Source organism: Leptodactylus fuscus, chromosome 7 (assembly GCF_031893055.1).
Source record: "Leptodactylus fuscus isolate aLepFus1 chromosome 7, aLepFus1.hap2, whole genome shotgun sequence".
Classification (NCBI taxonomy): domain Eukaryota; kingdom Metazoa; phylum Chordata; class Amphibia; order Anura; family Leptodactylidae; genus Leptodactylus; species Leptodactylus fuscus.
In genome coordinates, this window is record NC_134271.1 from 126,951,350 (window position 1) to 126,978,342 (window position 26,993).

Consider the following 26,993-nt stretch of genomic DNA (forward strand, 5'->3'; position numbering starts at 1 on the left):
TTAGACCCCCTTCATACCACCTGCTCCCTTATTATACAGTCCATTTTACATCTGCAAATCCCATTCCGACCATGTCCAAAAACTGCAGCATTATAGGGTGAGATTATTCCTTTAGTTCAGGTCAACTGGCCCATGGTCAGGACAGGATTTGTGATAATATGGACAGTAAAATACGGTATTAAGGAACCTTATTCCTAAAACTACAATGATATCCACTTAAAGTTCCCATAAACATTAGAAGTCTAGCCCATTACTTTATGGGGCCTTCCCCAGAGATTGGACATATTGAATTTTACATGCTCAATCCTTTATTCTCAGGGGAGATAAGCCTCCATCAGAGGTATCTGGCCCTATTCCCATGGCTACTTGGCCAGGCAGGATATGAATATGGGGATGGAGAAGAAGCATTGGGTGAAATGTTTTTTTTTGGCCCAACCAGTATTTGGCAGACAGCTATTGAAGGTGTATGGGTACCGGAATAATAAGAAGCTCATGTGCTCCATCTTCTCAAAAAGTTCCAAAAACCCAAAATAAGATACATATGTGAAATCATTGTAGCCTAATACAAGGTACAGTACTTTTATATACAAAAGATTTACTCAAAGGAGGAAAGATGGTTTCTTCGAACTATAAGATGTTACAAAACATTACAATACTATATCTACAATAAAATGGAAAAAAAAAATCCACACAGTAATGGCAGGCAATTGCATAGGCAGAAGGAGATTTAGAATGATCGTTCTATAACTTATAAGGTGCCCCCCCCTCCCTCCCATTCCCCAAGAAATAAAATTCTGCCTATGCCCTCCACTGCGGCGTTTTGCGGCTTCCACCATTTGGCAATGGGAAGTGATAAGTCTTGCAGTCTTCTTTGTGAGAGTTCAGTGCACTAGACCTCAGTATGGAGTGTTAGATAAAGTCTCATGGCAAATTCACGTCTCCATAGGTTGGCACCAGCCGATCAGACTGGTTTGGTGGTCCGATTATATACTAGGTGCTCCATGTCTTCTGTTGGGTGGACAACTGTATTGTTTGCATTTGCTTGCCGCTTGTTATTGCCTTTCTTCTTTTTCATATAACAGTATCCGATCACTGCAACGACAACCAGGATACAGATGCCAAGAAACACAGCGATGGCCACTTCAGCTGAGCCTGGGGAAGGAAGGCACAAACAGGTTACCATCCATGTCCGTCTTATCCACCCTCTACCCTTCATGGTGATCCTTGGTCACCTAAACAGCCTGGACTCCAGACAATGAAGAAGACTATAAAGGGGGTCAGCCAACTTTTTAAAATTGTATGGCCCATTTTTAACATAGGACCTCAGTTTAGATTGTCGGGGGCCCGATTCCTGTTAGAACCAGTTACAGGAGAGATGCAGACTCCTAGTATACAACGCAGAGTGGATTTGGGTTTTTAGGACCAAGCCACTGACGTGACCACCAGGTCAGGGGAAGCCACATCTAGACAATTCCCATAGCTGTACACACACCACCCACTAAGCACTATGTATACAGCGATCAGGAAGGCAGGGATGGAAACAGATCATCCCCGATTTATCTTTGGGTTGTCCAAATGTCACCGACAGGTACAACTAAGCAGAGTTGACTATATTGGGCCAGGCAGTTGACAAGGGGCAGTCAGCAAATGGTTACAACAAGGTAGGTATATTTTGCACATTCCGGATTTGCTGAAGATAGAGGTGGGATTTCAAGGTTTTGATCTTGGGGTGAAAGGTCCGAGGTGTTGGGGTAGTGAATTCCACAGTATGGGGAAAGCACGGCAGAAATTTTGGAGACTGCAATGTCAGGTGTACACTATGGTTGAGCGATCAGGAAAGATCAGATTCCGATCGGCGATCGAGTAAATTTCACGATCACGATCGGAATTCCGACCCGATCTTTTCCAGCGGGATAGAGATCAGAGGTTACCTCAAGATCAGCTCAACCCTAAAAGTGACTTTTCCCATAGAGAAGCATTGACTAGGGTTGAGCGATTAAGATCGGAAAAGATCGGATTCCGATTGGCGATCAAGATCGGCTGGAAAATAATCTGATTTTAAAATTGATCTTGAAATCTCAAGATCGGCTCAATCCTAGTGTACACAAGAGGAGATCCAGAAAGATCTTTTGAGGATTGAGAATGTGTGTGTGTAGGGATAAGTGGGAAATTAGGAGAGTAAGCCCACTGTCCTATTAGCCTAAGGGGCACAAAAATGAGTTTATTTTATGAGCAGTATTTTATTTTTTTTAATATTTAGCTTGTGCTATTAATAAAGCAGACCTGTCCTTGTCATTTTTTGCATGGTTTAAGAGTCACAATGATGAGATATCAGATCCAAGTTTATGAACATAAAGGCTACCTGCACACAACCACGTGCAGTATACGGATCAGGAGAAACGGCACGGATCACATGTGGTATATAGGTATGCATTTGACAACACAAATGAACGTGCTCGTACACTGATCCGCCATTGCAGATAAGAATTACAGTCATGTGCATAACAGATTATATATACAATGTGTACTAGAATGTGCTAATATAGTAGATTGAGAAGAATTCACTCACCCGTGCCCGCTTCTTGTGCGCTTGGATCATCCTGATTTGCTCTAACAATGTCATTAACTGTTAATGGGAGAGAAAGTAGTTCCTTTAGACTGCTAGGAATATGATCAGGAACAGGACGACTAACCTGAGTAACCTATGTAGTAAGGTCATCTTATGAAGAGGCACCAACTGATTTGGAAGCAGCCACCCTTTTAAGCATCCTGTGTTTGCTCTTGATCTTTGTTGCAGTGGTGCGGACATTGTTGTCCATCTGGACTGCAGAAACATGACTACTACTATCCAGCCTTCCAGGTGCAGTTCAAGTAAAAGTAATGCCACCTGCACTATTGCAGTTCTGTAAGGCTCTATTCACATCTGCGTATGGGTTTCCACTTTGAACGATTACCTTAGGAAACCCGTGGACCCCATAAACTATAATGGGGTCCGTGTGGTTTCTGCAAGAAAAATGCAGAGAGAGAAAAGTGAAGCTTGTAGGACTTTTATCTCTGCATATTTCATGAGGATAAGGGAAGGGAATCCCTGAACGCAGATGTGAACGTAGCCTGAACATTCTGTCACCAGACACCAACATATCAATCCTAACCCTCACATGGTTAGGATCACCTAACCTATACTGGGTCCTGGTGACAGACTCCCTTTAAGTTCTAGTTACATGTCGGATATTCTATATAATGCCTGATTTTGTTGTTGTTTTTTTTTAGTGTTTCCAGGTGACCATGTTAGAAATGGAGGATCTCAAATATGGCTGCCATTAATGAAGTAAGACGGCAGGGTGCTTTATGACAACTGCAATGAATGGAAGCCAACGGACAGAGAAATATATCATTAGACTAAGGTTACACCTAGAGAATCATTCACAAAAAAAAAAAAAAAATATTCAGGAATTATAGAGTATAGCATATACATCAGAACTTTGTAGATTTACCATCAACTCCTTTGCAAAACTGTTCACAGTCACGTTCATGAACAAAGTTATTTCGGTTTCCCATACAGCCCCCATAAGTAAAGCCCATGCACTTCTGGGCTACGGGATTAAAGTACCAACGGGAAAAGCTGGCTCGGCACGGTCCAGTTTCGGGCAATTCCACACAGCGAGCTAAAACCAATAGAGAAAGTAAAGTAATAAAACATACGTATGCTCAGAAAGGAAAATCCATCTAGTTACAGCCAGTCCAGTACCCTTCCCCGCTCTAGCACTTACCTCTACTGTTTGGAACGTCCAATTCTTGCAACTTTCTAAATTCGTTATCGTCTAGAAGGGAAAAAATATATATTTTAATATTATGCAAATCGTAAATTGAATTGTAGGGGGGGGGGGCATTGACACAACATGAACACTATATATAACCAGGTAAACCAATGGCCTATACTGCGTCCCCTCTTCTCACAGTCCAAGAGAGAAGTCAAAGATCATCAAGGTCCTTAACGTTGAACTGATAAGGTAGACGGTGGTGAAGCGTGGAGAATGTTCATTTTCAGCATGAAAACCCATGTCCTAAAACAGGTTTGTGTAAAATAACACCGGGGACAACAGAACAAGAGAAGGACTTGGGTATTCAGGTTTGGGTATGTCCTGACTGTCCTCCAACAAATGATTTTGGGTGAGGAAGTAAAATTTTACTTGCTCAATGTTCTTCCATCTCCATTCAGAACTCATACATCCCTGACAGAACCTAGTAGGTAGGAGAGGCAACATGGCGGCTCAGTGGTTAGCACTGCAGCGCTGGAGGCCTGGGTTCGAATCCCACCAGGAACTACATCTGCAAGGAGTTTGTATGTTCTCCCTGTGTTTGTGTGGATTTCCTCTCATTCTACAAAAGACATACTGATAGCAAAGAAAATTAATGTACATTGTGATCCCTATATGGGGCTCACAATCTACATCCCCGCCACCCCCCCCCCCCAAAAAAAAAAAAAAAAAAAAAAAAAAAAACACACCCCACAACACCAATTGTACTATTATATTATATTATATTATATTATATATATAGAGATATATATATATATATATATATATATATATATATATATATATATATATATATATATATAGTGTATTGCCACCAGATGGGGAGAAGATCATAAGAATACTCACATTTCTCACAGGACGACTCATCTGAATTATCAGCGCAGTCTGCAGTATCATCACACTCCAACGCTGCGTCGATACAGCAGCCGTCAGCACAGCGGAACTGGCTACTAAGGCAGCTACCATCACATACTGGAGAGACAGGAGAGAAATATGGGAATTGGATAAATAAAAGGAGGAGGTATATGGACAAAAAGTTCTATACAATGCAGCTGCTACCATACATTACATACATAATGTCTCAGAAAATGGAAGAAAGCTATACAGAGACCATACAGCTCCATATACATTGCCATCTGTATACAAAAGCACACCAAAGCTTTATGATACCACACCTCTAAAGCGGACCCCTGATGTCAGATACTGGTTACATATATATTATATTTATCTATACACACACAATGTAACCAAGATATGTAAAATAAAACCATTTACCTGGCTCCAGTCTCCTTCCTTTACCACCTGCAAAACAGAAAAGAAATATGTAAAAAATAAATATTAATAATAAACTTTTAGGTCGGCAAGTGTATGTGGTTTGTGAAATATGAACGGTACACGTTGGCAGTATTTCTTGGAGCCGGATTCCAGGAGGTATCGTAGTCATCCATGAAGGAGTCCCTACTACTGCGATTGTGTGTCCAGAACGGGACAGTAGAAATAGTCCCATGGGCAGGCAGGGTCTACATCCTGGCTCAGAGTTTGGTCAGTTCTGACCTTTCATGGTCCGGGGCACAGGCAGTTCTATATACTGCTGGATCGGCCTTCCCGATCTGTTCCCTGGGTAAAGAGCTTTCGGTCCCAGTACCGTAGCTCTTCACAGTCAGTCAGGAACGTCCTTCTCCACAGCAGCGCCTATAGCGCTGTACAGTGTGAGCGGGGAGGAACCCTGCCCCCTCCCTCTGCTCACAGTGCTCGTTCATAGACGAGTATTATCAGGAGGGGACGGGGCGATCCTCCCCGCTCACATTGTACAGCGCTATAGGCGCTGTTGTGGAGAAGGACGCCCTTCTGACTGTAAAGAGCTATGGTAGTGGGACCAATAGCGCTTTACCCAGGGCACAGATCGGGAAAGCAGACAGTGCGCTGAATCCAGCGCACTATCGGCTTTCCAGCAGTATATAGAACTGCCTGTGCCCAAATCCATGAAAGGTCCTCTTTAAGGAGCATGCTATAGTGAATAGAGTCATTTGCAAGCCACTTTGTAGAGTAGATTGATATCTCTCTCTCCAGATTTTTTTGTTGTGGAAAAAGATTAAGCATAACTTCTGTTTTATTCATTGCCATCTCAGCTCATTCTAGGATTAGGAGTCCATTGGGGGCTCCTATTCAGTTGGGTTTAAGGAAAGAAACAAAGCCTTCTCATGCCCTCGTGGAATAGCTTTTTAATTGTAGACACAAAATTTACCTGCATGGTCCACAGAATTGACACACGTTTGCCTACAGTCCTCTTTTCTGACATAGTTGTTCCTGTTTGGGTTGCATCCTCCGAATACAAACTCTACACATTCCTTGACTTCTGGGTTATACCACCATCGCTGAAAGGAACCGCGACATCGACCAACTTTCTTGGGAGCGTGACAATATTCTGCAAAATCGGAAATGGGAAAAATTAAATTCATTTACAGCAAAAAGTAACTATATAGAACTGGACCAGAAACAACAGAAGTTGTAGGTATTGTCCAGAGACCATGACTTTTTCATCATGCGGTCAGCAAAATGTATGTCATCTACCTGGAAGATAGATACTGCCATGACGTACTATTGTATGAAAACAAGCCACTAACACAAACCCACTGACACAAATACACATTGGACCTCACTTATCAAGACTGTCTAAGGTTACGTTCACATCCGCGTCTCCGTAAACTTAGCGTACCAGGAAGACTGTTCATAGAACAGTTTACATCTAGGGCTCATTCACACGACGGAAACATTTTTTTTTTTTTTTTTTTTGGCGCAGCAAACCATGACCAGATGCCGTTGCAGTGCATCAGCATTACGTCGCGGCATCCCGCTCCTAATTAGGCCCAAATGGATGGGCCTAATCTGGAGTGTTTCTCTAGCCACGGAATCTGCGTCAAGATAGGTAGTCACTCCTTTTTTCCACTACTAGCTAGTGGGAAAAAAAAAAAAAAAAGCGAGCGAGCAGCCCCCATTTAAGACAGTGGGAGCCATTTTTGCAGGCGGATATCCTGCACTAGATGCCAGTTATGTGCAGGTTAGGCTCCATGTTTTCTTCTTTGATCTTGGGTCATTTCATCAAAGTGACGTCCCATCTACCTTGTTCCAGCCTCAATGGCCGAGTCACAAGTGAAGGGGCAGTGGTGATGTCCAAAGAGGACACGACCAGGTCTAGAAGGGGATGCCCATGCTAGAAAGTGTTCATGGAATGCCGTTCTCCTGGACACCACCACTAAAACGGCAGTGTGTGCCTTAAAGTTACAAGTAGGAATCCAGGGACATGTAGTACTCGGTGTCCGGTTTAAAAAAAAAAAAAAAAAAAAGGTTTCACCGCAGAGAGCATAAAACGCTCACGGGCGGACTCGGCATGACAGGTTTCCGTCTTCTGCATGCACAAGACGGAAACTGGATAACGGAGACCTGAAGACTGGTGTGAACCCAGCGTAAGAGGTGAAGCTCATGCCTCAGCAGGTCAGAGGGGGACTGACAATATTAGGCAGATGGCTTTAAAGGTTACTAGCCTCTGCCCGCAACTTCGTCTGTGGGTTGTTGGCGATTATGAACCACCTATATTCAGCAAATTGCTGCCGTCGATGGTTTGCCTGCTCCAGCATTTCGGCAGTTCTCAAGCTGTCCTGCTGCTGAACTTGTTCCTCACACCGTGGCTGTGATTGTTCCGGCATCTCAGCAGCTCGCTGGGACGCCATATAATGAGCGTGTTGTTGGCGTTGATGAATCACCTGCTCCAGCGTTTCGACAGCTATCAAGCTGGCTGGCCGCTGAGCTCAATCCTCGCTCTGTGCCCATGATTGTTCCGGTATCTCAGCAGCTCAATGGGAAGCCATATAATGAGCGTGTTGTTGGCGTCGATTATCCCCGTCAGCTCCACTTGAGGAGAGCTCTGTGACTTCTGGCTACCTTCATGGCTCCCGTTGTTTGCGACAAATTAGATTTTCTTTTTCCAAGCATGTTTAAAATTGGCAAACTGCCAATTTGGATTAAAGGTGTTTGCTCATCTCAGTTTGTCAGCACTGCCTGGAGCAGATCAGATAATATGCAAATGCAGGTACACAATCCACTGAGGGTTAGCTGAGTGTTTACACAGAGAGATAACGCCCCCCCCCTTTATCAGAAGCAGAGATAAGAGTAGTTTAACATAGTATGTGAACATAAATTCATAACAATCCTGAAGCCATGTCATTTACCGGGATAAAAAGAAGCCTATGTTTTAATCGAGGTTATAAACTATACGTGCCGAATTTCATTCAAATCCATTCAGCCGTTTTTGCGTGATTGAGGAACAAATATCCAAACACACAAACTTTCACATTTAACATATTAGTAGGATGGTGGAAGAGTGTGGTTCTAGGAGAGTTAAGTGGTATATACGTAGCCGATTTCCGTAACAGTTGGAGATTGTAGTGTGTTGTATATGAGATACAGTTACACCGAGGTAATGCTTGCGTGACAATGACTCATGCATGACTGGTCAGTGTTAATGACAGCTTGCAAGTGTTGGATACTTGTAAGAAACGTCACAGGGTGTGACAAAGTGCAAGCAAAGCAGGACGCAAGTAAAACAAGAGCTAGAGTTAGAGCTAGAGTAACATCTTTGTGAATAATTCATCAAGGGCCTTACAGTTTAGATTAATCATTGGCCAACCCCTCCAGACTCCCCAAGCATTCAGACAGGAATAGGGACAGGGAAAAGCTGTTGTGCGAGTCCTCTGCCAGTAGCTTATCACCCTCAAAAGCAAAGGATTGGGCACCCTGAAATATAACAGCCAGATCCTCTCCCCCCCGTTCCCTCCAATATGTATAGTTAGGGGGACTTGGAACACCTTTATACTATATGAATGACCAGTCAATCTATTTTTAGTTTGCATAAAGTTATTCTATATAAAAAGATGAGCAAATTTGCAACTACACTGGATTACAAGGGGTTAAAAACGGCTTGGTATCCGCTTTAGTCCCGGCTGGAGGTGCAGCTGTTCTCATCTTTCAGCTTATGGCCATATTACATGTGCAGCTGCAATAAGGCTCCCATTGAGGTACAAGTCATCCATAGAGACATAGGAACACTACAGATAAAACATTCATCAAGAGGAGAGGGAGGGGGCACGAGAAAAAGAAAAAAAAACCTCACACACGCGGCTTGCACTCTCTAGTGGACTCCATATTTATAAAAGGTATTGTCCCCTACAAGCATTTTACATAAGGCACCCAATGGAACCTGTATAGGCCTGACAACCATCTATATGGCATCTGTGCCCACGTCTTAAATGGGTTATGCCAAGAAAATTTACCCCCTATCCATAGCTACTTTCCCAATGGAGGTAAAAGACGTGTTTTTGGAATTGGGGTGGGTGTTCACATCGGTGGGGGTCTTAAGCATTGCAGCTAAAATATGATGTTCAATAACTAAGGCTTTGTTTTTGGCGGTGATGGAGAGTTACACATTCTGTATTATAGTCCAGAGTGGAATTCAAAATTCTGCACGACCTAGTCAAAATCTCCTGGCATTCCCAGCACACATGGTTAGGTTACTCACCCTCAGTCTCTTCCTCCGTTAACACAGTGATTGTGACAGTGGCGGAACTCCGATGACTTGTAGTGTCAGTCACCACCAGCTCAAAGATATATCCTCCAGTCAGAAGATTAGACACTTTTAGGTAGGCCGGTTGGTCTGGGACTTGCTGAAAGAAAGTTAATTTAAATTGCACATTAATATATAGCAATTTACATCAGAAAACTAAAAATTGTAATTAAATTTACCGAAATTGTGTGCATGAAAAATGGAATGGTCATTGACTAATGGTGGGATTTAGTCCCTGTACCAGTCTCCCCCTACTAAAACACATTACCCCTTCTGATTCACTTCGAGACATCTCACACAGCCGTCAGTAGTAGAGATGAGCGAACACTGTTCGGAACAGCCGTTCCGAACAGCACGCTCCCGTAGAAATGAATGGAAGTGGCCGGCACGCGAGGGGTTAAGCGACCGGCCACCAGCAAAGCGTACGTGCCAGGTGCTTCCATTCATTTCTATGGGAGCGTGCTGTTCGGATCGGCTGATCCGAACAGTGTTCGCTCATCTCTAGTCAGTATCCGACTTTGAGAGGCGAAAACCTCAAAAGAGCCATCTGCGAATGGGAACTCTTCCTTTTGGAGGGGTTATACTGGCTTGGCAATTCCCCGATTATGCTCTAGGTATTAATCTATAGGGAGCTGCCTTCTAATAGGTGGCGCTAGCAGCAAATTCCTCTTTTTCACCAAAGTAGTCTTACTTGAACTCATTGACTAATGCAAACGGATTAAAGTGCAGATTTTCTGCATAGAAAATAGTGCGGAAACATAACCCTGACCATGTGCATGTACTCTAAACCCTCTGGAAAGTGGATCCTTGCAAGTTCAGGCACTACAAGTTTGTACAACTGGTGTCTTGGGGAAAGTACCGTATATACTCAAGTATAAGCCGACCCAAATATAAGCCGAGGCCCCTAATTTTACCACAAAAACTGGGAAAACTTAATGACTCGAGTATAAGCCGAAAATTAAAAAAAAAAAGACCTGATTTTTTGGGTGTAGTAGCTGTTGGGAAGGGGGGGGGGGGTTGTTTTGGTTGTCTGTCTGCCCCTTCCCTGAGCTTGAGGAATGTTTTTTTTTTCCCCCACTTGGAATTCAGCCTGGCTGTATATAGTATATCTGCAGTGCTCCTATTAACCCCTTCCCAACGGAACAGGAGCACTGCAGATCCCCTATATTCAGTAGACCGGGCACTGTCAGACACAGGGATACCTAATGTGTATGTGTGTCACAGTCATTTTCTACTTTTATATGTATTCTAGGGAAAGGAGGGATTTACAACTTATATTTTATAGCTTTTTTTTTTTTTTTTTTTTTTTCTCTCCTCCACTATTTCATGTGAGATCCTATACATTACTACTGCGGCTGGCCAAAGAGACAGAAGGGTGGACAAGGAAGTAACTAAAGGGGGTGCAAATATTGCTTAAGGAGATTCACCTAAAATGACTCTAGACTTGATATGTTTCTTCAGGATGGATTTGCTTAATATTTGCCCAAGCGGTGTACAACCCGTGTATTGCATGTTCTGCTTTTGGCCAAAGATCCTTTTACCAAATGTAGACGTTCCCCACGCGAAGCAGACAACCACAACAAGTCAATTTCCCAATCCCTTCCTCTTTTCCCCCAGTCTCATCTGTCTTACCACCAAATACAAACAAAACTAAACTGAATCGGGGTTAGAGACCAATCTCAGAAGACATCAGGATATAGCGACATATAAACAGGTCGCACTGGTATATATTACAGCAGAGTAACCTCACCACTTCTGTAAATCCCACCACAGGAAACAACATATAGCTTTGTCAATATAGTCACTCAATACCCAGGGGACTTGCTATACTTGCGTGGGTGTACATATATTGGACTATTCTTCCATTACATGTACCTCAAAAATGTCTGGACCCCTGAAGATGCAGCATTACCACAGTGGGCAGTGCTGAAGGTGTTGTATGTTGTGTTACGTGCCACCATGTTGTATATTTAGTTTTATGCGCATTTACTAATATTTTATAGCTTCCCGTAAGTTTAATTGTATAGCTGGCACGTCTAGAGAACTTGTCTCAGACCAGCCAACCACTGGCCAGTGTTTAGAGGAGGAATCTGGAAGTGTCGAGAGCCAATTGGGTAGACGCTGTGTAGACCTATTGAGAGGACATGCAATCTCTTGGGAAAAGTGTGAAGCTCAGGAGAGGAAGACCTCTCTCCAACTTGAAGCACCTTAGGGGAAACACCACAACCATCAGGTACACTGCATGCCCTCCTCAACATTGTCCATAAGGTGGGCTAGAGGAGTCGGTTGAGCATTTTTTGGCCTACTGGTGTCATCACAGCTACAACTACTTCTTCCATCCTAAGGTTGCCTCCATTGGGTTGGAGCATAGTATATGTTACATTCAAAATGGGCAATCCCCTCTTTATCCTAGGTGCCTATCCCAGTCACAGTCATTTCCTGGTTGGTAGAGAAGACTTATTTTTGGGGGAACAATGTAGAAGATCTAGTCTGACGGATGGACACCACTTAATCCCTCCCCATCTTCCTGAGCCACACTTCTGGCTTTGGATAAATCTTTGTGATATTTCAAAGGCCCAAAGGAAGAACATATTTGAGACTAGATCTGGAGTTTATATATATTTTTCTCCCAAAAGACATCTTTTAATTCATTTATTGTGATGTTGCCAAGAAGTATTGGAGGAACTGAACCTTATATTTATTATGAATTTACACTATGACCCCCACCCCTGTTTTGGGTTATCTTAGACACAATGCTCCTTAAACATATCATCTAACAGTACAAAAAACATAGTATTTGACACACAACAATTGCCCATTATTGGATGTTGTACAGACACTCTAAGGGTTCTTTAAACTAGAAACAGTCAGTCCTTGTTCTTTATAGAGATGCGGTCAGACCTTTGTTCATTTGTCAACAGATCATAGAGTCACACGGACCAACGATCGGGAACAAGAATCCCTATGAACAGGTGCTTGGATGATCATCAGCTTGCCTAAGGCTGAGTTCACACGGGGAGCGTACTGGTGGATTTTGGCACACAGAGTGACGTGGGGAGCCGCGTCACTCTCGGGCCAAAACCTGCCTGCCACGACTGTTGCAGCTTCCAACAGTTGCGGCTTCCCCCTCCGGAGTAGGCTCAAATGAATGGGTCAAATCCGGAGGTTGCTGCTGCCAGGCAGACGCCGCGGCTCAACGAGCCACGGAATCCACCTGAAGAAAGGGCAGGCCGCTCACGGAAAAAAGTAGGCTGGCGGTCTCCATAGACCACCATTGTGAGGGGGCAGATTATGACGTTATTACGCGCCAGAATCCGCCCCCTCTGTGCCCGTGTGAAATAGCCCTAAAAACTAAAGATTGTGACAACCTAATGATTAACATTTTGTGCTATTAGAATTATTGATGCCAAAGCTGGTCTATAGACTTGGGATGCCATGGAGATCACCAGTTACTGCAGAAGTTTCATGGACTACCCCCAATAGGTCTTGCAGAAATCCAGTCTGGTCCCAAAAAATAACCCTATTCAGATGAACAGAACTTTAGATCGCAGAAATATTTGCAACAAAATCTGCCACACGTGAATCCAGCCATCTTTGTACTTCCGTTTCCTCTCTCTTCCCAAACATGACAACAGGTAGGTAGGTAGGTAGGGTAGGTTATATTGCTCCTGTAAAGCCCCCATCCTCAGTAAATAACCGGTATGGTTCTGCGTCACCACAGACAATGTCTGTTACTCATTGTGTGAAGGAAATGCTATGTCTGCACAGTTTGTATTGGTTTACACGTATTGTCCTACTGTTTCATTACGTTCCATATACTTGCCTCATAAACCACGTCAGGGTCCCCGGAGAGCAGGCTCCATTCATAGTTTACAATCCCCTCTTTATCCCAGCTTTCTATCCCACTCAAGGTCACTTCCTGGTTGGGCTGAGTCTTCACATCTCGGCTTACTCTGGCTATTGGAGGATCGTCCTCTCCTGGAGAAAAGATAGAGAGACATCAGAATACAAGTGTGGAACATAGGAAACAAAATTGTATTATTACTATATGGGTGGGTTTTTAGGCAAATTTCGGTACCAGATTACACCTCAAGAAACTATGCACTAGGGTCTATAGAAAAACCTACCAACCAATCCTCCTCGCCCCTTGCAAATGGCTCAGAAAGATTCTTAAAATTCTCAAGACGTCTGACACGGTTTTGCCATTCGTGCACTTGCCTGTTGCGTTTTTTTTGGAGCATCTAGTAATAAGACACCAGGAACCTGCGCAATTCTCAGACCTTTAGGTTATATTCCCAAGGGTTAGAATTTATTGTAGAAAATTCTGTAACCGAAAAACACATCCCATTCATCTGAATAGGTTTGTTTTGACAGCAAGAACATGAATTTCTGCAAGTGCCATTCCCACAAAGGGGGCATTTGAAAACATTTTTGCAAATCTGTAGTGAAATTACCCCATTATACTGTAAGTTGGGCAACTACAGGGGCAACATACTGGGCGAGCAACATTAGGGACTCCAGGCACAAATTTTCTTGGGACTCTAGATGCCTCGTCCAAAAACACAGGAATATCAGGAGATAACATGGCCCGGCTTGGTAGTGTTACTGTAAGTTATGGCAGAAATTGGCCTATATTATATCTCAGCTTTACCCCACGGTGTAATAGAATTTTTATAATGTTTCTTTGATACATAATAAAACACGTCCATGATAAAAACGAGGATGCGAGGTTTCTCGCTGTCAGCATTGCTTGCTATCCTAATCCTTTGCAGCATTTACTGTCACTATTCACCGCCATAATAACCGATTGTACTGTAGGCCGTCCTTTGGATGAATGAATCAAAAGAATTGGAAGGTAGCCCCGTACAGAACGTATAGAAGACACTGTATATGTGTAGTCATCCTCTACCCCAGGCTATCTAGGGCAGGGTTCACAACTAGCAAAACAAGTCTGCTGCAATGTAAATGGTTTAGCAGGATGACAATTACGGAAGCTTAGTCTCTGTGTGGCCCATATAAAGCCATCACTGCTCCATTATGTGTCTTATCTACATCTACTGTTCCAGTAACTTCAAGGTGCAGACTGGAAACGGCCTGTCCTAGTCAATGAAAACCAAAAAATAACACCAGCTCCTATTCCATGTGAATAAACACAAGATAAACGGCCTGGACTCTGGCTGATACATTGTAGCAAACCTGCAGCAAAATGTGTGTTACTGCTCAAAGAGCATTGTCTAGACTGGATAGAAGACAATCTCTATTGGTGACGGAATATAAACCGGAGCGGTCTCACTTAAGCAGCCCATGCACATTAGATTTGCAATAGTGATTTCAGTGGATTTGGTCAATTATGTAATGTGTATTGGGCAGATATCAGTGGAGATTGGGATATGACCAAGTGAGTAAGATGTTGCCATGTGTGAGGAAGAATCTTCTCCCCTCTCCTCAGCGCTGATCCAAGCATGCATGTATATGGGAGAGATGGGTGAAATAGCCGTCAGCAGTCTTCTCATCCCCACCATATATGTGCACTTGGCTGGCAAAGCTGTGCATGTGGGAGAAGGTTGGAAGTCAATGCCAGACATGTCTAGCGGCAGCTTATGTCCCAGAGAACAAAAAAGTTATATAACACACCATTTATAGTACCTATACATCTAAATATGGCTGTGATCATAGTAATGCCCCTTTAAGGCTAGGTTTACATAGGAGTTGCAGTTTCCATTCTAAAAGAGTGACAAGAATTTGCAAAATAGAACCCGTAAGAGTCAAAAGATCCTGCACTTGTCACTTTTGCTCCCATTAAATGGAAAACCTGAAGACAAACTCTGATGTGAACATAGCCCTACAAATACCTGACAGATGAAATGGCGCATAAAGTACAGGTATGTAAATATGGCATCTTTATACTGTAACTACAGAAGGTTATCTCTGCGACTTCCTCTTTGCACTTTCCTTGGAAAGACGCAGCCAGCCAGGCATTGCCCCTGCCGCAGCAGATAAATGGCCATTCTTGTATTACAAGTATGGAAGCTCTGTTCTGCTCCTCGTAGAGTGGACGGCTACAAGCGGGAGGAGGACTTGTAAAAGTGATAGCCATGAGTCTGCTGCATTCTTTCAGCACTTCTAGCATACAGAACATGTTTCGGGTCATATGAATTTCCTCAAACTCTGTGGTAAAACTGCCGGGTGGTTTGTGTGACAGACTTTGCATTGCAAAAAGTGAAAACCACAGACAATCTGCACTGAGCTTTCTTGCATAGTATGTGGATGAGATTTCCTTCTACTTCATGGCTAGTATACAACGCTATATACTATAGTACAATGCTACTATACAGATCTGCAGCAGCTATTCAGTTGCGTCATGTGTAGGTCCTCAAATGAGGGATTCATTTGGAAGCAGTTGGTAAAGCACCGGTATCAGATTGGGGTGCCCACTAGTACTGCGGGCAGTTAAATGCAAATATTACCTGCCTCCCATTGGCAAATTGCCTGCCTGCTAGTCCTTACCTTGGACCAATTCTGTCCGTTGACCCTCTCAGTGACCTGGTAACTCTGAAGTCATACTAGGGCCCCCCTTAGCTCTGTGAGTAAGAGGATTGACGACGAGGGCCCCATATGGATTATACAGTCCCATGGATCAACAACGTAGGGGATAATAGGGTTATAGGTTGGACTTGATGGACTGATGTCGTCAACCATCCATACCTACTATGTAACCATGTACCACTCTTGAGGGACTAGAGGCCCACCAGGAGGTTCACCTGCACCCCTGTGGGCCGGTCCCAGCCAGTAAAGCACTCACCTTCCTTGTCTCCCCATATCCGCCGATACTTGCTGCCAACATCCAATGTGACATAATTGACAATCCCCTCCTTCCTGACAAACTGGCACACAAACTCCTGCTTGTAGACGCAGTTGAGAAGGAAACAAGACTTGATCACAGCATCGTGCCCATGTTCTTTCTCCACCATGGCAAGGTTACAACCAGATAACCTACAGCAAGCAGACAGACAGTCCCTGACCCGGTCCACGTTGGGTGAAGTGAGGAGCATGGCTCCGCCGCTCACAGAGGCATTCAGTTCCAGCACAAAGTTGGGAATAACCTCCATGAAATTGTCCGGGCAGCTCTGTCCATTGAGCCCGGAGCAGACCAGCCAAAAAGAAGCGACCATAGCTGCGATAGCGAAAAGACGGCACATCTTGTGGTGTAAAGAAAACTTTGAAGACCAGAGGCACTGGTTTCTATACAATTAACCCCTGCCGTCTTGTCTAATATAGGGGAGAAGAGAAAGACAGGATCCTTCACAGGAAACACACAAGCAACGTGAAGGGGAACTTCTGAGGTGTTGTGACAGAACTCGATGATGGTTCCTCACTGCGTTTTCTATAGGGGATCATTATGTCTATAGGCTTTTAGGTAATGGAGCAGGGTCAGTGTGCTCAGCTAGCTCGGCTGAAAGCTGCAAACACCAGTTTTATTACCACAACAGCCTTGTAGTCAGTCAGTCTCCTCCCCGCCCATCCCTGCTGCCGCCTGTCCACAGGCCCCCGCCAATGCTTCTCCTTTCTATGGCTGCTGTCTTCTCCAAGTAATCTAGTACAGATGCTGGACAGCAAACAATAGTGCTGCAAGCTGCTAAATTTTTTCCATAAAATGTTGGAATCCGCAAAGAACCCAGCATCAGAAAAAGCAAATCTAATGTTCAGCACTCACTAATGTAATGGATTGAGTCTCTAAGACCAGGGTCCCATGTGGCGTTACGCATTAGGCAAAATGTGGCGTTTTACAGTCACGGTGTAGTGGATGGGATGCTAGCAAATACCATCCCCACAATGTGGTAAAATGCGCACAGCAGACATGCTGAAATTTACAAAGTCGTTGTAGTTTTGGAAATCGCAGCACTGGCGGTTTCCCTATAGGTATAATGGTAGCAGAAAATCCGCAAAGGAATCCTCTATGAATAGAGAGGAGCGAGTACTGTTCGGATCAGCCGATCCGAACAGCACGCTCCTTAGAAATGAATGGATGCACCTGGTACTTCCGCTTTGACGGCGGCCGCTTAACCCCCCGCGTGCCAGCTACATCCATTCATTTCTATGCCAGCATGCTGTTCGAATCAGTACTCGCTCATCTCCATCTATGAACTTTCTGTGAAAAGCACTGCAGGGAAAAACAGTGATACGTTGCTGCCGTGGTTTTTCCCACAGCGCTTTTTTGCTGCGGGACACTACGTGGCTTTAGCCCAAGGGTAAGTTCACATCTGCTTTGGGGTCCCTGTACGAGACCGCCACAGACTGAGCTTATTATCAGCAGAGAGAGAAATCCTGCCAGTTTTGATTAAAAAAAAAAAAAAAAAAAAAACACAGACCCCATTATAGTCTATGAGGTACACAGGTTTCTGTAGGTAAGAGTTTCTTTAAATAGATGCTATAATTAAAATTGTATTTTTTCTGCCTACCACATCGTCATAGCCTTAAGAAAGGCTATTCTTCTCCTACCTTTAGAGGTCTTCTCCGCGCCACCGTTTCGTAGAAATCCCAGTTTTTGTCAATATGCAAATGAGTTCTCTCGCAGCACTGGGGGTGTCCCCAACTTCTAGGCCTCGGGCAAAGCCGACAGCGCGTGGCCGCTTACACGCATGCGCAGTTTGAACCCAGTGCCGTTAGAAGACGTGAAGCGAGGCCATTCCAGACAAAGATGGAAGTGGCGCTGGAGAGTTCTCTCGCAGCACTGGGGACGCCCCCAGTGTTCCGACAGAACTCATTTGCATACTGACGAAAACCGGGAATTCCACCGAACAGCGGCCCGGAGAAGACATCATAAGGTAGGAGAAGAATAGACTATTAGACTATAGAATATTCCGAAGTGGTAGGCAAAATACTATTTTAATGATGGAGACCCTGTCTGCTTAAAGGGATTCTATCATTCATGTCTCCATGCAGACCCGAATGCTAGCATGCCAGACAGTAGCCCCACTGAGATGGTCGCCCAAGGGACAGTCAAAACCTTCGGCTGGCCCTGTAATAGAGGACTGGAACTTTAATTTTGGAGGCCTCTAGGTAGCGTCAGCTACTAAATTATAGTCAAGGAGATGAAGCTTTCCTGGCGCACCCAAGCATCAGCTCCCATCTCCTGGTAGAGCGTGACCGCTATAGATTTTACATGAACCGTAAACCTATAACCCTTCACCTGCCAACCAGGTAATTGGATTATATCCAGTGTGTGTTGCTAAATTGAGAAGGCAGGAAGTGAAACTGTACACCTGAGGCCTCCTCCCCCACCTCATACCTGAGTCACACCGAGAAGAGCGCTTCCTTCATTGGTAGACATTACAGAGAAAGATGACGTACGTATGGTAATAAACCGGCTGCGACTGAACCCAGACTGGTAGGAGGCTCTAATGACTGTCACACGTTTCACCAGGATTGTAACTGTATCACTCACGATGGCTTCCAGGCAACAGCAAAGGACGGAACAAGCCAAAATATATAATACACCTATAAGGTTACATACACAATGGGCGTCCCGAGAGCCTGGACTGCAAAAAGACAGGAACAGTCCTAGTCCTGAGTTTTGCACCCAGGCTCATGGACACACGAAAAACACAGATGTGTGTATTGGACCATAGAAAAGAATGGCAGCAACGGCAGAGACTATGAAAAGCCAGTAACATGGGCAATATCCATTGTAGTCAATGAGGTCTGTTGCAGCCTCTGGTATCCATCATACAAGAGTCAACGCTTTATTTCCATTCCTCTTGTTCTAACAAAACATCTGAAAGAGCCAGAGCAGATGTGAACAAATGTGAGTCTTACAAAACCTCATCCGTAAACACTCCGACTTACAGGAAGACGGCAGACCAGTATGCCAAAGACTAAAGGGGAATTCATGTTGTGAGTCCAACGCCAGACTGTAACCTTTAAGGATTATGTACAGAATATGTTGGAGCTATGTAAGCAATAATAAGAAAAAAAATAAAAATAGGCCATGGTCTCCATTATGAGTCACATGAGAGTTACGCACACGACAGCGAATATCGACTAGTCACACGACCGATATTTTGAAGGTCGGTCGTCAAACCATAGGTCATGCTCTAGATTTGTAAGTTTTACCAGATCCTTCCATACACTGCAATGTATGGGGGATTTGTAAAATCAGGCATGCATTACAAAAAAAAACCCCAAAAACACGACTTTCACGGCTACTTTCAACCATGGCCGTCTGGTTTTAGGCTAAAGTCATCCATACACATTAGATAGCCATTTGTCTTGGCTTCTCCATACACATGAGTTAATGTGACATGTCTGTGTTACTGCCCAAGCAGGAGAGACTTCCGCATTGGGTCTCTAGGGTGGGAAGAGATTAGTGGTTACTACGAGACCCTCCGTCTTTAGCCAGGAGTTAGTCCCTAGATTCTAGTTATCCATAGAAGAGGAATCTAGATTGTTGAGTTATATAGGTTATTTAGCGGCAGATAGGGTTAATAGGCAGTCCCATGTTACCAGACCCAATGCTTGCACAACCAAGACTTCTTGGACCTGCTGGGTCACAGATTGCCATGGTGGAAAGTGTTGGAGGCCTGAGGAAAGGTTAAAGAGCAATAGTCATTTCCGTCCATGTATGGAACCTGGCACTGTAAGTTTATGTGACTTCATGTTACTTTGTAACATGAAGAAAATGTGTTGAGTAAACTAAGCCATAGGGTGTTCTCGTTTCAATAGTCATCCTGTTTCCTGTGCCTTCATTCACATCTAACACCAACAGCACCCCAAAACTCCATCACTTGGTAGACATGGAGTGCCCAGAGGACCCTACAACTCTTTAGTGTGGACACCTCAACATTATGCTAACCTAGGTCCCTACATTTGATGCCAAAGTTACCATGACCAGTATAGCCATCTTGGGTTTACTCCTAACTGCGTGACCTGTACACCGAGTGGTCACATGAGCACTCAGCGGTGATCCCAGGCACATGATGTCACCAGGAGGTCCAAAAGGGGCAAGGGACGGAGAGTACGAATGGGCCACCACCTATTATACTCAGTGGCCATTTTAGTTTGCCTGTGACAGATCTCCCATGAAAATGTCAATTTTTTAAAAAATTTTTTTTGCTCCACGGCCATGTGAATGTGGGCTAAAGCAGAAATTCTAACACATGAAACATACCTACATTACATACCTCCAAACCGTCTCGGATTCTGCGGGACAGTCCCGGTTTCAGGGTCGTGTCTCGTGGTCCGGGTTGACAGGAGGTATATCCCGGATTCAACTCCTCTGTGTCTGGAGAGGACGAGGAGGAGTTGAATACAGTGGAGAACATTAAAATGGGGGTAACTGTAGAAGGACATTAAATTGGAGGCAGCTAATGGAGGACAGTAATGCCTCCACAGTTTAATGTCCCCCTCCAGCTGCCCCCACAGTTCATTGTCACTCTCCAACTGCCCCTGTTTAATGCCCCCCTCTAGTTGCCCACAGTTTACACAGGGGTAGCTGGAGGGGGACATTAAACTGTGGGTGCACCAGGAGGGAGACTTTATACTGTGGGGTCAATTTGAGGAGAACATTATAATGTGGGGGCATATAATATTAGGGTTATTGTGTGGGGAGCACAAAGAGGAATGGGCAGAATCAATTTAGAAGTGGGTGGAGCTAAATTTACACAGTGTCCCTCTTTCGGTCCTTTAAAAGGTGGTAGGTATGCAGTAAGGGTCAGTTCACATGTGAACTGCCCGCGCGGGTTTTGACACCGAGAGAGACGCGGCGAGCCGCGTCTCTCTCTTGTCAAAACCCGCCTGCCGCGACCATCACGGTCGCGGCTTTCCCCTCCGCTGTCGGCTCAAATGAATGAGCCGACATAGGAGGGAGCTGCCGGGGCGGAAGCCGCGCGGCTTCCGCCTGAAGATAGGTCGTTTCTTTTCTCCGCTAGTGGCAGCCTGCCGCTAGCGGAAAAAAAAAGCCTGGCGGTCTACATAGACCACCATTGTAAGGGGCGGATTTTGAAGTGAAATCCGCAGTCAAAATCCGCCCCTTTGCCCATGTGTGAACTAGCCCTTAGAATGGTTGCCTAATGACAGTAGCTGCAGTCAGTAAGTCACTACGCTGGATCGGCACGCTCCTGTAGAAAGCGGCAGAGTCACCGCTGCTAGTACAAGTGGTTTATGAACCACCAGCCGTGCTCACACCACTTTTCTATAATTTTTGTGTAATATAAGGCCCGAGTGAAAGCGGTCACATTCCTGACTTTCGCTCATCCTGTATAATGGGAACACTCACAGGCTTCTGAATAAAGAGGCAACATTAAAAAGGATTCCCCAGTTATCTGTGGACAAAAGATAAAAATAAAAAAATTCAAATATATGTAGTATTTCATATCTCTTAGAAGAGGGGATAGTGAAACAGAACATTGTGAAGTGTTACATATAGCGACATACTTATGACTGTGCCAGTCCATAATAAAACGGTACAGACCACACATGGGCTTCACTAATCCATTCACTTCATCTAGTGAGCCCAGGCCACAAAATGGACAGATATGGGGCTTGTCCCAAGTTTAGCCCTAGGCTCACTGTCGCATACATGGGTGGGCCCGTGATCATATACAGGCACATAAGGTCCTATAAAGACACATACACAGCAAGTATAAAAACCTTAGAGGGGGTTTCCAGAACTTGACTTTTAACCAGAGGAATAAGCAAATGTATAAAAGGTTTCCCTAGCGATATCATGGAACCTGGACTCATGACTAATCGCCGATCAGAAGATGACTGATATTTCCGAATAGGTTTTTCTATGTGTGACAACCTCCTTAACCCCTTCTTGCCATACTTTTACAGCATTGCACTGTTATAGTACATTGCATCGATGTACCAGGCATAGTAGCTGCACTTGCTAGACCTAGGACTAGCTTTCAGACTATGCTTCAACTCTAGCAGGTTATAACATGGATGTTGGGTCGTACCACTTCTTTCACACCCTCGGCCCACCCAATGGTAAAAATCACATGAGTTCCACGGGTTTATCATGGTAGCCAGGAGGCCAAGCCTTTGGCCTAATACACAGAGATTACTGTGACATACACTACAATACAGGAGGATTGCAAGATACGGTATAGGAGATTAATCAATCACAGGTTCAAGTCACCTTGCGGAACAGCAAACAAAATTTTGGAAAGTGTAAAAAGCTGTATCACATTGAAACCAATAGGGAAAAAAGCAGCCCATTAATTTCTATGGGGAGCGCACGTATGCCGGCTCCCATAGAAATGAATGGGATCTGCTTTGTATACGCTCATTCTGAACGTGTTTTATGCTCAGAATGAGCTGAGCGTATCCGAAGCGTGAATGCATGTATAATACGCACTTTAAAAATATTGTAAATATCACACCACGTGCAGCCAAGAAATGAAAATTTAGCAATAGTTATATGAATATTATATCCATGTGATCATAATGACCTGCTGGGAAAAACGTGCCATGCCATGCTTAATGCAGAGTGAACATCGTAAAAGCAAAATATAGAACATAGTAACAGAATTACACGTCTATTTCACGTGGACAACCCAAAAATGTTAATAAAATCTAACACAGGTACTACAAAATGGTCCTAACTAAAAATACAACACATCACACAAAGAATAAGCCCTCATATGGCTATGTTGACAACAAAAAATAAAAATGACCAAACCTTAACACCCAAATGACCCTGCAATGTTAGAGGTTATCTCATGATGAGAATCACTGCGCAGAGTCCCACCAGAGGATCGCCACAATAATGGTTCTAGAAGACATCCAAATTTGATGGGTACCAACTCCTTGTTGGAGGGTGAGCACCCAAAGTCATTTTATCAGGGGAATCTACGGAAACTGAAACTGGCGCTGACTGCGCATGTGCCCCATGAAGACATATGAGCACCCCATCTATGAGCCGGAACGTAGACTTGAGCTGTCCTGGTATTACAATATTGGCTTCCATCAGAATGGTGGGCTTATTATACTATTGCAGAGGGGCCTTTGGCTGTGGATCGGCTGGATTTCAGTGGGACCTGAGGCCGAATTATGAAACAAGAGGTCTCTGATGCAAGTTATGGGATAGGGCACGTTGTACCCACACAACAACAAATCACATATGACCTCTTTCGAGAAGACACTGCAACAACTATTGGGATGGTGACATTTTTGATACCGATGACCTTATCCTCAAGATGGTTTATGAGTATCAGATCAGAGTTTGTACTGTGAGGAGGTGAGGCTCATACTCCTTAGCTGGGCGACTGTACATGGCCATCCAGTGTCCCTGCCCAGGATAGGTTAGCATCCTCCAAGAAGCATTGTTTATTCAATGTTGGGTTCGACTGTTGTGCAACCACTGGTGAGGCAAAGTGTATAGTGTGACATCACCTTTGAAGGTGCAATGCATAGAGGAAAAACAATGGTTGCTTCTAGGTGTGATACCTCAGTCTGGCACATCCCATTACACGACTCCAAACTAGCAGTGGCATGACACTTGGGTTATGTCAGGGCAAAGACACACTATACAAGAGCAGCCAACAGTCAATTCAAGTGGTCAGCCTGCAATGTCCTGGAAAGCAGGACAAACAAGAAGCCTAGTCGGTGACTGTGGGAACAGAAGTGATGGCCGCTGGCTTATGTGTGCAAGCTACGGGTGTCCGAAGTCTCCAAGCATTCCTAGGGCTGTGCATATTGTTCTTTTATGTTAGATTTACATTCAAGAAAAGTTACGTTTCGGCTCTGGCATTTAAGAATGTCTGATTGTCTTTCCTTCTGACATGACTACACCACCAACACCCGAACCCTGCACGTATCTGTCTCGGGCAGCCACCAGCACTGGAACCAGAAGGCTCCATCCATTGTATACGAATGGTTCCAGAAGCTCTTCTCCCATTCAAGTGAATAAGAGCAGAGCTGTAGTACTCTGGCACCACCGTTCTAGGCTGAAGACCCCATGTTGCAGAAAGCGGTTTAATTTTTTTATAAGTTTGGTTGTGTTTTTTTCTGTTTTGTTTTTTTTGTGGAGTTGAAACCATAAAGTGACTGGAGCCTGTTGGTTTCAGATCCAGGCCCTCAATAGGTTCAGGCGCCAGAGGCTGACCTGTTATCTATTTGGGGTTTCTGTGTTGGACACGCGTCTCATACCAATGACCTCTCAGCTTAAAAAAACCCCTTTAGGCTGAGGCCCCACGTTGCGGAAACGCAATTTTTTTTGTTGCATTTATTTCAGCCAAAGCCATGTCTGAATGTCTACAAGGGGAATGGGAAATCTATAGGAAGTGATTATACTTCTACCTTCTGCTCAATTCACTCCTGGCTTTGGCTCAAAAAACCACAGCAAAATCTGTAAAAGAAAGAAGCTGCGTTTCCGCAAAGTGGGGCCTCAGCCTTATTCTGGTTTATAGAAATTAATAGAATTGCAGAACTGAAAGGCTACGTTCCCACAGACTTCTCAGCAACATGTTTCTCTCAATTTCGTTGATTCAAAAACCACCTGAAATTGATCAGTTTTTTTCTCACGATATTCCTCTGGTATGTCCTATGGGTATCCCTCTGCGGTTCACGGTCGCATTCCCAAAGGTTAGGTGAAAACCCAAACAGCAGAGCACACCTTGGGCTACAGGTCCTTATTTCGAGGGATGTGGATGAGATTTGGTTAAACCTCATCTACTTTAACACTACTCTGTGTGACCCAAAACTGTAGCATTACAGTGGTGTAGCTATAGTGGGTTCTATAGTAGCCAGGCCCTGGACCCAGATGGGGATCCAAAGGTCTCTGCACCATAAAACACACAACTATTCTTAATGATAAGTTTGGTAGGGACTAGAGGTGAGAGAGTACTGTTCGGATCAGCCGATCCGAACAGCACGCTCCATAGAAATGAATGGATGCACCTGGTACTTCCGCTTTGACGGCGGCCGGCCGCTTAACCCCCCGTGTGCTGGCTACGTCCATTCATTTCTATGCGAGCGTGCTGTTCGGATCAGCTGATCCGAACAGTACTCGCTCATCTCTAGTAGGGACTCCATTACAGATTTTGCATTGGAACCTAGGAGCTTCAAATTACACATTTGTGTGCAAATACGTCCTAAAGTTTTTGTACTAAGATATAAACACTATAATACTTCTATTTATATCATGCCAACATATTCCTCTACAACTCAGTTTAACGTTATCTACTGTATGTAGTGGATTAGCCACCATTGACTCGCCACTATACCACTAGGATCCACAATAGCACCAGTGGCTCAGTTGTTCAGGTCCATCTGGGTACTCAAACAACAGACCCCTACACCAATGGTTTCACGAAGGGACCAGCGATCCCCATTGACTATATTGAGGTCCGATGCATGTCCACTGTTTCCAGACTGAAAGCGGAACTCAATGCAGGACTTTTTTTTTTCTTTTTTTTTTATTTCCCCAATGCTGGTTTTCGGTGGTCTCTGCGACTGAGTGAACCCTGCCTTAGTCAGTCCCATGGGAACCCAGCCCAACAAGAAAATAAAATAAATCAATAGTACACAATGACACATAGCTCTATAAAAATACATTTCTATGACACTTCATCTTATTAACACTTGCTTACACTTGGTTCACACCAGCCTTTGGGTCTCTGGCATTCACCTGAGGACTCAAAACATGGAGACCTTAAAAAGCGGAACCCATAGACTATAATGGGGTCCACCTACGGAGACTCCAGTGCAGATGTGAACCTAGCCTTGGCAGTACAACTAACATGGACATTCACATTAGACAGGTTTGTTCTCTGTATAGAACTCACCTTGTTTATCTTCCCATAGGTGCAGATACCTATTGCTGACGTCCAGCGTGACAAAGTTGACGAATCCCTCCTTCCTGACAAACTTGCACACAAACTCTTGCTTGTAGAGACAGTTAAGGAGGAAACAAGATTTGATGACGTCATCTTGCCCATGTTCTCGCTCCACTAGCGCCAAATTACAGGCCGGTACCCTGCAACAAGCAGACAGGCAGTCCCTGACCCGGTCCAATTCGGGTGAAGTGAGGAACGTGGCTCCGCTACTTACAGACTCGTTCAATTCCAGCACGAAGTTGGGCATACCTTTCGTAAAATTGTCCAGACAGCTCTGTCCGTGGAGCGCAGAGCAGACCAGCCAAAAAGAGGCAACTAGGGTCACAATCGTAAACAGGGGGCGCATCTTGGACACAATACCGAGGCCGGAAGACAAAAGCTTCTTTAGGGTTAATGATATCTAGAGGACAATAATACAGGAGCTACAAGAGATACATAGTATACACAGAGCAAACGGAAACTTGTGACCGTCCTTATTCCGGGTTCCTTATTGTGTTATTCCGTAATGGTTATGTCCTTACGTTCCCAGGGTGTGAGAGGTCTCCGGAGAAGGAGTGTCTTCTATCTCCTAGATTTCCAGGTAGTAAGGTGAATCTTTGGGGTGCCTTTCCGATGGATCCCAACAAGCACAAGTTGTCACCCCCTTTGTCTGTGTCCTCTGTAGGTTTCACATGAAACTGAAATGGGTGTTTCCTATCACCAGGTATCCACCTTTAA

General features: G+C 44.4%; 1 protein-coding gene across 2 annotated transcripts; it reads right to left on the minus strand.

Annotated features, from left to right (window-relative positions):
- On the minus strand, window positions 1-26,942 carry SPINT1 (serine peptidase inhibitor, Kunitz type 1). Of its 2 annotated transcripts, none has more exons than XM_075283021.1 (10): window positions 26,226-26,942; window positions 13,255-13,413; window positions 9,391-9,531; window positions 6,064-6,243; window positions 5,094-5,120; window positions 4,665-4,790; window positions 3,771-3,821; window positions 3,495-3,665; window positions 2,570-2,626; window positions 1-1,152 (listed from the first exon to the last, which is right to left on the minus strand). In XM_075283021.1, exons 1-10 carry the CDS (start codon window positions 26,620-26,622, stop codon window positions 962-964), a joined length of 1,500 nt encoding a protein of 499 aa, XP_075139122.1. In that variant the 5' UTR covers window positions 26,623-26,942; the 3' UTR covers window positions 1-961. The 2 variants fall into 2 exon arrangements, with proteins under 2 accessions (XP_075139122.1, XP_075139123.1); XM_075283022.1 differs by lacking the exon at window positions 26,226-26,942 and adding an exon at window positions 16,238-16,872.
- Between the last annotated feature and the right edge of the window lie 51 nt (window positions 26,943-26,993).

Excerpts from the sequence above, each read along its gene's own strand:
- SPINT1 (XM_075283021.1), bottom strand. The coding sequence starts at position 26,622 with ATGCGCCCCCTGTTTACGATTGTGACCCTAGTTGCCTCTTTTTGGCTG. Across the intron at positions 6,244-9,390 it reads AACGGAGGAAGAGACTGAGG|AATATTGTCACGCTCCCAAG; the intron begins GTGAGTAACCTA and ends CCGATTTTGCAG. Across the intron at positions 3,666-3,770 it reads GGACGTTCCAAACAGTAGAG|CTCGCTGTGTGGAATTGCCC; the intron begins GTAAGTGCTAGA and ends TATTGGTTTTAG.